General features: G+C 43.0%; 1 protein-coding gene across 1 annotated transcript in view; it reads right to left on the bottom strand.

Moving 5' to 3' along the window:
• slc30a6 (solute carrier family 30 member 6) overlaps positions 1-12,402 on the bottom strand; it is a 109,074-nt gene that overhangs the window by 44,479 nt on the left and 52,193 nt on the right. Inside the window, exons 7-8 of the mRNA XM_075481407.1 lie at positions 10,299-10,379; positions 6,011-6,046 (exon numbers count right to left, since the gene is read on the bottom strand). Coding sequence (XP_075337522.1) covers positions 6,011-6,046; positions 10,299-10,379 — 117 coding nt within the window. The remainder of the gene's footprint in view (positions 1-6,010; positions 6,047-10,298; positions 10,380-12,402) is intronic.

Consider the following 12,402-nt stretch of genomic DNA (forward strand, 5'->3'; position numbering starts at 1 on the left):
GTCCAATGACTTCGACTCCAGTCCAATGACTTCGACTCCAGTCCAATGACTTCGACTCCAGTCTAATGACTTCGGTTCGAGTCCAATGACGTCGACTCCAGTCCAGTGACTTTGGTTCGAGTCCAATGACTTCGACTCCAGTCCAATGACTTCGACTCGAGTCCAATGACTTCGACTCGAGTCCAATGACTTCGGTTCGAGTCCAATGACTTCCACTCGAGTCCAATGACTTCCACTCGAGTCCAATGACTTCCACTCGAGTCCAATGACTTCGACTCAAGTCGTGAGTTTAATGACTTCAGACCCGAGTCACGAGTTTAATGACTTCAGACCCGAGTCATGAGTTTAATGACTTCGACTCGAGTCATGAGTTTAATGACTTCGACTCGAGTCATGAGTTTAATGACTTCAGACCCGAGTCATGAGTTTAATGACTTCGACTCGAGTCATGAGTTTAAAGACTTCAGACCCGAGTCATGAGTTTAAAGACTTCAGACCCGAGTCATGAGTTTAATGACTTCAGACCCGAGTCATGAGTTTAATGACTTCAACTCGAGTCATGAGTTTAATGACTTCAGACCCGAGTCATGAGTTTAATGACTTCAGACCCGAGTCATGAGTTTAATGACTTCAGACCCGAGTCATGAGTTTAATGACTTCGACTCGAGTCGTGAGTTTAATGACTTCGACTCGAGTCGTGAGTTTAATGACTTCGACTCGAGTCGTGAGTTTAATGACTTCGACTCCAGTCCAATGACTTCGACTCGAGTCCAATGACTTCGACTCAAGTCCAATGACTTCGACTCAAGTCGCGAGTTTAATGACTTCAGACCCGAGTCATGAGTTTAATGACTTCAACTCGAGTCATGAGTTTAATGACTTCAGACCCGAGTCATGAGTTTAATGACTTCAGACCCGAGTCATGAGTTTAATGACTTCAGACCCGAGTCATGAGTTTAATGACTTCGACTCGAGTCATGAGTTTAATGACTTCGACTCGAGTCGTGAGTTTAATGACTTCGACTCGAGTCGTGAGTTTAATGACTTCGACTCCAGTCCAATGACTTCGACTCGAGTCCAATGACTTCGACTCAAGTCCAATGACTTCGACTCAAGTCGCGAGTTTAATGACTTCAGACCCGAGTCATGAGTTTAATGACTTTAGACCCGAGTCATGAGTTTAATGACTTCAGACCCGAGTCGTGAGTTTAATGACTTCAGACCCGAGTCGTGAGTTTAATGACTTCGACTCCAGTCCAATGACTTTGACTCGAGTCCAATGACTTCGACTCAAGTCCAATGACTTCGGTTCGAGTCCAATGACTTCCACTCGAGTCCAATGACTTCGGTTCGAGTCCAATGACTTCCACTTGAGTCCAATGACTTCGACTCGAGTCCAATGACTTAGACTCGAGTCCAATGACTTCGACTCGAGTCCAATGACTTCGACTCGAGTCCAATGACTTCGACTCAAGTCGCAAGTTTAATGACTTCAGACCCGAGTCATGAGTTTAATGACTTCGACTCGAGTCATGAGTTTAATGACTTCAGACCCGAGTCATGAGTTTAATGACTTCGACTCGAGTCATGAGTTTAATGACTTCAGACCCGGGTCGTGAGTTTAATGACTTCAGACCCGAGTCGTGAGTTTAATGACTTCGACTCGAGTCGTGAGATTAATGACTTCAGACCCAAGTCACGAGTTTAATGACTTCGACTCAAGTCCAATGACTTTGACTCGAGTCTAACGACTTCGACTCGAGTCCAATGACTTCGACTCGAGTCCAATGACTTCGACTCGAGTCCAATGACTTCGACTCGAGTCCAATGACTTCCACTCGAGTCCAATGACTTCGACTCGAGTCTAATGACTTCGGTTCGAGTCCAATGACTTCCACTCGAGTCCAATGACTTTGACTCGAGTCTAATGACTTCGGTTCGAGTCCAATGACTTCGACTCCAGTCCAATGACTTTGGTTCGAGTCCAATGACTTCGGTTCGAGTCCAATGACTTCCACTTGAGTCCAATGACTTCGACTGAAGTCCAATGACTTCGACTCAAGTCCAATGACTTCGACTCAAGTCGTGAGTTTAATGACTTCAGACCCGAGTCGGGAGATTAATGACTTCAGACCCAAGTCACGAGTTTAATGACTTCGACTCAAGTCATGAATTTAATGACTTCAACTCCAGTCCAATGACTTCGACTCCAGTCCAATGACTTCGACTCCAGTCCAATGACTTCGACTCCAGTCCAATGACTTCGACTCCAGTCCAATGACTTCGACTACAGTCCAATGACTTCGGTTCAAGTCCACTGACTTCGACTCCAGTCCACTGACTTCGACTCTAGTCCAATGACTTCGGTTCGAGTCCAATGACTTCAGACCCGAGTCAGGAGTTTAATGACTTCAGACCCGAGTCAGGAGTTTAATGACTTCAGACCCGAGTCTTGAGTTTAATGACTACAGACCCGAGTTGGAGCTTAATAACTTCGACTCGAGTCGTGAGTTTAATGACTTCAGACCCGAGTCATGAGTTTAATGACTTCAACTCGAGTCATGAGTTTAATGATTTCAGACCCGAGTCGTAAGCTTAATGACTTCGACTCGAGTACAATGACTTCAGACCCGAGTCGTGAGCTTAATGACTTCGACTCGAGTCATGAGTTTAATGACTTCAGACCCGAGTCATGAGTTTAATGACTTCGACTCGAGTCATGAGTTTAATGACTTCGACTCGAGTCATGAGTTTAATGACTTCGACTCGAGTCATGATTTTAATGATTTCAGACCCGAGTCGTAAGCTTAATAACTTCGACTCGAGTCGTGAGTTTAATGACTTCAGACCCTGAAGTGTGGAGGTATTTTAAAGTGGACGACAAAAATGCTGCGATTGCAAACTGTGAGATATGCAAACTTGGGATTTCAAGAGGTGGTGAAGACATGGCTAACATCCTTGATGAGAACAGGAACAGGCTCAAACCTGACAAGGTAGAGATGTTGGTTTTCATCCAGAAAAATTTACATTTCCTTCTGTGAAGCCACAGGAGGAGAGGAAGAATTAGGAGTGCAGTTAAAGCACATTACTGGCCTTACTTTATAACACTGTGGCACTTTAATTTGCTTATTTCTTTACATGCCTGCAGGTATTTCAGGTTGAGTTGCTGCTCGTTTTTATATTAGACATTGTTGCACTAAACTACAACGTGAAGAATTTGTTTATTACTTGATTCCTTTTTTTGTTCAAGCTGCTCTGTTTATAAGTTCTAAATGATAAAATAAGCCAGAGATACTCACTGTGCGGTTCCTCAAGCTTTAATTGGTGGCTCGCACTCGCATAGTAGCTTATAACAACATGGTAACAATAACAATACATTTTTTCAAATAACATACAGCGAATACTGCACAGTATTAAGTATTTTTATTTAGTTTCCGTTTTTATAGTAAGTATTTTTATTAAGTATTAATTAAGCCTTAATGGTGTTTCCTAATGGGAGAACTGTTAAACCTGGCAACGCAGCCCGCTCCTTTAGCCAGCGCGAGATGCAGGCACAATGGATCGGTTTTTAATTAAAAAAAGGCAAAAACCAGCACAAAAACAAAACAAAAATCAGCATGAAGATGCCAGAGAGGGGACGAGCAGGCAAACGTCGGGTGTACCGCGAGATGCAGGCACAATGGATTGGTTTTTAATTAAAAAAGGGCAAAACCCAGCACAAAAACCATGCTCATCTTGAATGTCTCACTATGATTACAACAAAAAACTACGCATAATATGAAGAAAGTCAAGGACATGCATGCCAGCTTCTGATCATCATAGTATTAAGGTAAATGTGGTCTTAATTGAAAATGTGTTGGCTGTGTTGTTTATGTTTTAGTGAGATTTTTATATGTAAAAATGCATATTTGCTAAAGGGCACTTTAGTGCTTTAATGTGGCTCTTGTGAAAAAAATAGTGACTATCACTGAAATAAGAGAATAAAATAAAGAATCAGGGACATCCTGGATCTGTTTCTGCGCCGTTCTTCATTTTTTTAAAGTCCTGTAGAAGTATCGGATCGGGACATCCATTGTTTTATGTCCCATTTCTAAGCATCTCGACCAGATGTAAGCGCAGCCCACGGTGAATGGAAATGGAGACACGGGGAGCCTGAAAACCTCTTTTGTTTTGTCCTTTCATACGTTGGTGGGAAACAGAAAGAATAACGTGCCGGCTAACTGATGGAGCTGCCCGAGGCCGGCGCTCAACACTGTCTGCATGTGTGTGAATGACTGCTGGTGCAGACAGATATAGATCCTGTCAGAGTGTGAAATTAACAATGAATGTCAGTCGGTCTGATCCTCCGAATGTGGACTTCTGCTCGATGGTGTTCCTGACCCAGTTGTTTGGGATGTTCTGTTCTGACAACAGCTGGCACTGTGTGCGTGTGTGTGTGTGTGTGTGTGTGTGTGTGTGTGTGTGTGTGTGTGTATGTGTGTGTTCTTACACTAACTGTGGAGTGAGGACCAAGTCAAGTTTGTAACCAACAGAGTGAGGTCATTTTTACATAGTGAGGACATTTTGGCTGCTAGAGTTTTAACCCGGACTAAAAGATCTGAACACATCACAGCAGCTTTAAAATCTTTACTCTGGCTTCTAGTCAGTCACAGAATAGATTTTAAAAGCCTGCTGATGGTTTACAATCTGTGATATGTTCAGAGAATATAAACCCAGCAGAGCTCTTAGATCCAAGGACTCAGGTCAGCTGGTCCAGTCCAGAGTCCAGACTAAACATGGAGAAGCAGCATTTAGCTGTTATGCTGCAAACAAGTGGAACAAACTGCCAGTGGAGATTAAACTTTCACCAAATGGAGACATTTTTAAATCCAGGTTAAAAACATTTCTTTTCTCATGTGTCTATGCATGAAATATCTTTTAACTTATCTGGACCGTTGCTCGTTTTTAAATACATTTAAATGATTTTATTTGTTTCTCTTTATATTCTTTTATGTATTTTTAATGCTTCTTCCACTCCCTGCTGCAATGCTTTTATTTTATGTAAAGCACTTTGAATTGTTTTGTACATGAAATGTGCTACAGATAAATCTGACTTTGATTTGATGATTTGATTTTGGCCGGTCCTCACTTTGTTTCCCTCTAGATGACCTCCTTAGGTTATATAGATGCTATCCTCTAATTTTCTCAGAAGGAATCTCAGAATGTCCTAAGTGTCAATTTTTCACCCCTAAAGTTTAACACAGATTAAAATCTTTTTCTGAATCTTTTGTGCTTCTCAAAATCTAAAGCAGTGCATTGGATCACTATGCCACCGAGTGTCTGGAATGACACTTTGTTTGTTTCTAAGGCCCCATCCACACGTAGCCGGATATCTGCTAAAACGAATATATTTTTCTACGTTTGGACCTGTCATCCACATGAATTTTTGGTTTTCGAACGTCACAATATGCGCCAAAACAACAACAAATCTGCTTTAAAGTCTAAAGTGTGACCTTTGTTTACTGAAGAAGCATGGATGTCTTGAGAACTGTGGTGGTTATTATTGTGCAGGCGTTGTTTACAGCCTTGATTTTACACGCCCAAGTCGTACTCCCCACTCCTGTCGCTGTGGGAATTATTACGTCCTCATATCGAGGGGCAGTCATGCGATCACCTGTCAGTGTGCTCAAAAAAGTTGCGTGCACACTTTATTATTTAGCTGACGAGGGCAGATTGCGCAAAACAGCAAATGCATTTGGGTTGTCAAGACACGTGAAAACGCAGATGTTCGGTTATGTGTGGAAGGTGTTTTTTCCGAAAACGAGGTAATGTGGATACAAATTATTTTATAAACGGAGGGGGGGAAACATTCGGTTTTAAAAATACCCGGCTACGTGTGTACATAGCCTAAGTGAACTAGAAATACTGGTCCTCACTTTGTGATTGGTTTTGCTCGGCCCTTACTCAGCACTAAGTGCGAGAATGTGTGTGTGTGTGTGTGTGTGTGTGTGTGTGGAGGGATGATACTCACGTATGGACCTCAGGCTGCTCCATGAAGCGTTCCACGCTAACAAAACAGAAACAAACACAGTAAACAACAGCAGCCAGGTGGGACTAAAATGATCCTGTGGGTTGCACATGCACATGTGTGTGCGCTGTGTGAGTCAGAGAGAGTGATTGAGATGAATGAAATGAATGAGAGGAGACAAGGAGCGAACGAACAGTGAAAGAAAACAGGAAACACTTTACAAGCACAAAGACACATGGAAAAAAATCCAAAATCGTCTGCACTGCTGAGCGTGTACATGTGTACATGTGTGCGTGCACGTGTTGCCTCACACATTCGCTTGATCGCTCGAACAGGGAAAGCTGTCGGAGCTCAGAAGCAGCGCACAAATTACATGTTAGATAGGCTGTGAAACCGCATACTACATACTTATCGATCAGACAGTATGCAGAGCGTTTACCCACAATGCATTTCGCTCTTGCCCGAGCCGAAATCAGCCGGCCTGAAGCTGATTTACCTTAAGCTCTAAACTCTGTAAACTTTAGCAACATTTGAAACATTTTCAGGCGAGAAAGTAGTCGTTTAGATCCCCAACGTGTTGAAAATCGGACAAAATACCGGCTATTTACAATTTTGTTCCCACGAATTTGACGGTACTAAAGCTAGCTGTAGTGAGCAACGCACTTCCGGTTATTTTCACAAAATAAAAGACCTGTTGCCTTTTATCATAGGGAAAGCCATTATGATACAATTGGTGCTTTTGTTTTGAAAACAGGAAGTGAACCTACCCTCGTTGTGGCTAGCTTGAAACTGCCGTTTTGACAGGAAATGACGATCGGCGACGTCACGTTACGTTGCATCTTGGGTAGTTTGAGTATGAGTAGTAACCTCATGATGCATACCCAACATTTTGGAGAATCTAGTATGCATCCGGGAACTTCTCGCTTACTCAAACTCGCATACTAACTCCAAAAGTTAGAATGAGTAGTAGGAGAAGTATGCGGTTTCAAACACAGCCATGGACTTTTTATCCGTCAAAAAGTTTTCTAACGGCCAGAAAACCCCCAGAAAAGTCTCTTTTCCCAGCGTGACGTCACAGCTGTGTACGTGCACTGTGATGTGGGGGGTGACTCTACTGCGCATGCTATGGGCCGCATAGCGCGGAAGTAAACACGGAAGTCATAAACTTTTTCGGCGTATGCGCCAGGCAAGCAACTCCATTGAAATCAACGGCGGCCATTTTGCGGTCCGTTATCCAGTTAAAGGACAAGACCGTTTTTTTGACATTGGGCCCTTGATTTCACATTATAACATGATGTTCTACTCACCCCTGCTTGTTGTTGGTCATTTGGAGCTGTTCCGAAGATATTCGAGAGGCGTCTGGCTGCTCTCTTGAGATATTCGGCCATGAAACGGTTTCCTATGGGCAACGTTATACAGGCACAAACTATGCTGTTTATAATTTATTAATTACTGTACACTAGCACTGATAACGTGGAGGTGCGTCGCTTACTTAAAAATATCCGGGTTACTGTAATTTTGAATTTTAGCCGAATGAATAAATAGGCAGCAGGTCTGTGGGCTGTCTGTGGTAGTAGGACGACGATGACGTCAGTAACACCCACTTTACGACAAAAATTCAAAATTACAGTAACCCGGATTTTTTTAAGTAAGCGACGCACCTCCACGTTATCAGTGCTAGTGTACAGTAATTAATAAATTATAAACAGCATAGTTTGTGCCTGTATAACGTTGCCCATAGGAAATCGTTTCATGGCCGAATAACTCAAGAGAGCAGCCAGACGCCTCTCGAATATCTTCGGAACAGCTCCAAATTACCAACAACAAGCAGGGGTGAGTAGAACATCATGTTATAATGAAATCAAGGGCCCAATGTCAAAAAAACGGTCTTGTCCTTTAATATAATACATCCATGGACCATCCACACACACAGGAGGAGGTTCAAACCACAAACGACCGTATTATTCGGCTCTGTGGTGGAAGAATACTTTAAAGCTGAAACAGCTCCAAGCTGATGAGGCGTATCAAAGCGAGCACTGAACACACACGTGCACGTACGTCTCATCTGCACATCAAAGTCTTATCAGGAAGTCAAAGTCAGATTTATTTGGAGCATATTTCATGAACAAAACGGTTCAAAGTGCTTTACTTAAAATAAAAGCATTGCAGCAGGGAGTGGAAGAAGCATTAAAAATTAGGAATGGGCAACGATTAAAATGTTTAATCTAATTAATCACATGATTCCCCTGATTAATCACGATTAATCGCATTTGTACGCAGAATCCAAAAATGAATCCAAAAGTAGTGTATAGCTTTTAGCATTTAGCTTTATTTTAAATGTGCTGCCATATGAATGAAAGTGCCATAACATTTGTTGTGCAAACACACTTTTAACATCAGCATCTTTCTGTAGTTTTTATGTAGAAGCCTCGCTCCACTGTCTGTTTCCTTGAATGACTTGCTGCTATCAGTTGTGTGTTTTGCCTTTAAGTGATATTTTAGACTGGAACTACTACAGTGAGAAGACAATTCAACTTGGCAGTGTTTACAGATGACTTTGGTTCTGTCGACTCCGCCGTCTGGAAGAACTTTAAAATAAAAATGGCCGAGTAAAAGTTCCGTACCCTTCTCCATGTTTGGTGGATCTGCCGCTTACTTTCTTTTCCGGTTCCACAGCAGACAGCAACAGACTTTTACAAAATAAAAGCCTGTGAGCGACAGACTTTTACTAAATAAAAGCCTGTGAGCAACAGACTTTTACAATAATAAAAGCCTGTGAGCAACAGACTTTTACAATAATAAAAGCCTGTGAGCGACAGACTTTTACAATAATAAAAGCCTGTGAGCGACAGACTTTTACAAAATAAAAGCCTGTGAGCAACAGACTTTTACAATAATAAAAGCCTGTGAGCGACAGACTTTTACAATAATAAAAGCCTGTGAGCGACAGACTTTTACAAAATAAAAGCCTGTGAGCAACAGACTTTTACAAAATAAAAGCCTGTGAGCAACAGACTTTTACAATAATAAAAGCCTGTGAGCGACAGACATTTACAATAATAAAAGCCTGTGAGCGACAGACTTTTACAAAATAAAAGCCTGTGAGCAACAGACTTTTACAATAATAAAAGCCTGTGAGCGACAGACTTTTACAAAATAAAAGCCTGTGAGCGACAGACTTTTACAAAATAAAAGCCTGTGAGCAACAGACTTTTACAAAATAAAAGCCTGTGAGCAACAGACTTTTACAATAATAAAAGCCTGTGAGCGACAGGCTTTTATTTCATGCATAGACACATGAGAAAAGAAATGTTTTTAACCTGGATTTAAAAATGTCTCCATTTGGTGAAAGTTTAATCTCCACTGGCAGTTTGTTCCACTTGTTTGCAGCATAACAGCTAAATGCTGCTTCTCCATGTTTAGTCTGGACTCTGGACTGGACCAGCTGACCTGAGTCCTTGGATCTAAGAGCTCTGCTGGGTTTGTAGTCTCTGAACATGTCACAGATGTATTCTGGGCCTAAACTGTTCTGGGATTTGTAAAGTGTGTGGACTCTGCGACCTGTGTGTGTTGTTATTCTCCAATTTCCCCCCCTCCCTCGCCCGAGAACTGACCTCAAGACAACCCCAAACCTGACGCCCAGAGGTGTGAGTGTGTTACAAATGCCACTGTGGCTTTCTCACACACTTTTAATTCGGCCACTCACACACACACTCACAGTAGTCACATGGCCACTAAGTTTGTATTAGCTTCTAAAGTGTGTTTCATGTGTTCACCTCCTACATTCCAAACTACTACGAAGCCACTTTCTGCGGTAATTTAGAGGTTTAAGCAGCTTTTGAAGACCTCTTCTATTTAATCCAGTGTGTAAACCATCACATCACGGCCCTGCGTTACTACTTCTATTAGAAAACAGGTGGAAACAGAACGCCCACATGGGAACAGATCGGCAAAATAAATATTTATTTCCATGGCTTTGCACCATCTAAGAGAGGCTGAACTGTTTCATTAAATTATTTGCAGCACAGTGGAGCTGAGACCCCAGGTGGAGGTAATGACATTAATAACGAAGGAATAAAACTAAGACAAAGAAAGGCTTTCTGTTGACGTGTTAGGATTAGAAAATAATTGAAATTTTAACTGAGAGATACAGTGAGGAAAGACAAAGAGAGAAGGGGTCTTAAATAATGACAGTTATAGACACTCACTTATACAATAAATGCCTTTTTTTTAAATGGTTTTACTGCAGATATGATGCGTTTGCAGCGTTATGTGTGGGAGACGTACACACCTTTCCTTCAGGATGAACAAAGCTCCCAGCTGGATGAGAACAGTTGAAGCAAAAACTGCCAGAACCTCCAGTCTTTCAAACCTGAAGAGAAGGAGAAAAGAGCAGAAAAACCTATTCAGCCACAGCGAGACACATCCGACATCCACTGATGTCCACAACGATCCTCTAAAAACTCAAAAAGCAACTGGAAGAGGGACGAGATTCAGGATTAGGTCATGAGGATCACTCATGAAACACCAGGGTCAAAGGAACCAGAGGAACCAGAGGAACCAGAAGAACCAGTAGAACCAAAAGAACCAGAGGAACCAGAGGGACCAAAGAAACCAAAGGAACCAGAGGAACCAAAGGAACAAAATGAACCAAAGGAACCAGAGGGACCAGAGGCACCAGAGGCACCAGAAGGACCAAAGGAACCAGAGGGACCAAAGGAACCAGAGGGAACCATTAACACCCTCTTCTGCTGTAGAAGCTACACATTGAAACAGAGTCAATCATGAGCAATCAGACCAGACCTCCTCGGTCCACATGGACATTGTGGGCCCCCTGAACATGGGTCAGAAGCCGAGCATCACTATACACGACAAACTGTGATGCCATCCCAATCTGGCCCCTGTCAAAGAGCTTAAACCCATCAACCTCAGATGTTCACCTGTAGCCTGATAAATTCCACCAACTAGCAGGTGCCACTGGAACCAAATCACCACTGATTTTAGCTTCACTGCTAAGTCTCCCCAAGACGCAGTTTGTAACACCAGGAGTCGGCACGCCCAGGCTCAGCACACATTGCACCCAACCTCAGATTTACTCCCCACGAATGGTGTCTTCCTGTTTCCTCTTCGGACTGACCCAGGGCTCAGCCTTAGACATAAGGGGAGGAGCTCCGGCATCCGGAGGGAGCTCGGAGTAGAGCCGCTGCTCCTCCACATAGAAAGGAGTCAGCTGAGGCGGTTCATCTGGTTAGGATGCCTCCTGGGAGGAGACCCCGGGTCAGAACCAGAACTCACTGGAGGGATTATACATCCCATCTGGCCTGGGAACACCTCTGGGTCCCCCAGGAGGAGCTGGAGAGAGGGGGGCTGGGGAGACGGATGGATGGAAGGACGGACGGATGGATGGATAGATGGAAGGACGGATGGATGGATAGATGGATGGAAGGATGGACGGACGGATGGATGGATAGATAGATGGATAGATGGATGGAAGGATGGACGGATGGATGGATGGATGGATAGATAGATGGATAGATGGATGGACGGATGGATGGATAGATGGATAGATGGATGGATGGATGGATGGATAGATAGATAGATGGATGGAAGGATGGACGGATGGATGGATAGATGGATGGAAGGATGGATGGATGGACGGACGGATGGACGGACGGACAGATGGATGGATGGACGGAACCATTTTACCAACTTCCTGTTAGACCAGAATAGAAAAAGTCTCGAAATGCTGCTTTTCCATCAAACTATAAAGACTAGAAATTAAGTACCAAACAAAACTTATAAAAATGTACTTCCTGTCTGAGATACAGCCCAACACACAGAGTAGATAACAGCTCCCACCTCTGCCATCAGTCAGACTCAACAGTGACGAAGCTCAGTGCTGCTGCCCCTCAGCAACATGCAGCCACTACAGTTCGCTCCATCCATCCAAAGTCCCACCAGAACCTAAATAAAAGACGCTCTGACGATTAATCTGATGTCAAAATGTTCAAAAGAGAAGATGCAGCCGGACAAAACTGATAATCAAATACATCCCATAACTGTTATGGGTGTCATAATTTTTTATTGATTAAGTCCTAAATTATGCCCGTAAATCAAAGGAAAATGTCCACAGTAACGACATCAAAGTAGAGAAAAACAATAAGTAGCAACAACAAGAAAAACGGGTCAAAAGCTGCAACAAACCAGCAGAACAGGCAGCATCCATTCAGCTGTAACAGTTGCTGACCTGTGACCTTTTCCACATGACGAACTGCTGTGGCACAGCGAGGGGCCCGCTGCACTAATGGAGCTGAATTAAACACGGACCGTAATCTAATAGCTTGCGTGATATTGTAACACGAACTTTAAGAGCTTGTGAGTGCGCTAAGTGAAGC

The sequence above is a fragment of the Odontesthes bonariensis genome, chromosome 2, assembly GCF_027942865.1.
Source record: "Odontesthes bonariensis isolate fOdoBon6 chromosome 2, fOdoBon6.hap1, whole genome shotgun sequence".
Classification (NCBI taxonomy): domain Eukaryota; kingdom Metazoa; phylum Chordata; class Actinopteri; order Atheriniformes; family Atherinopsidae; genus Odontesthes; species Odontesthes bonariensis.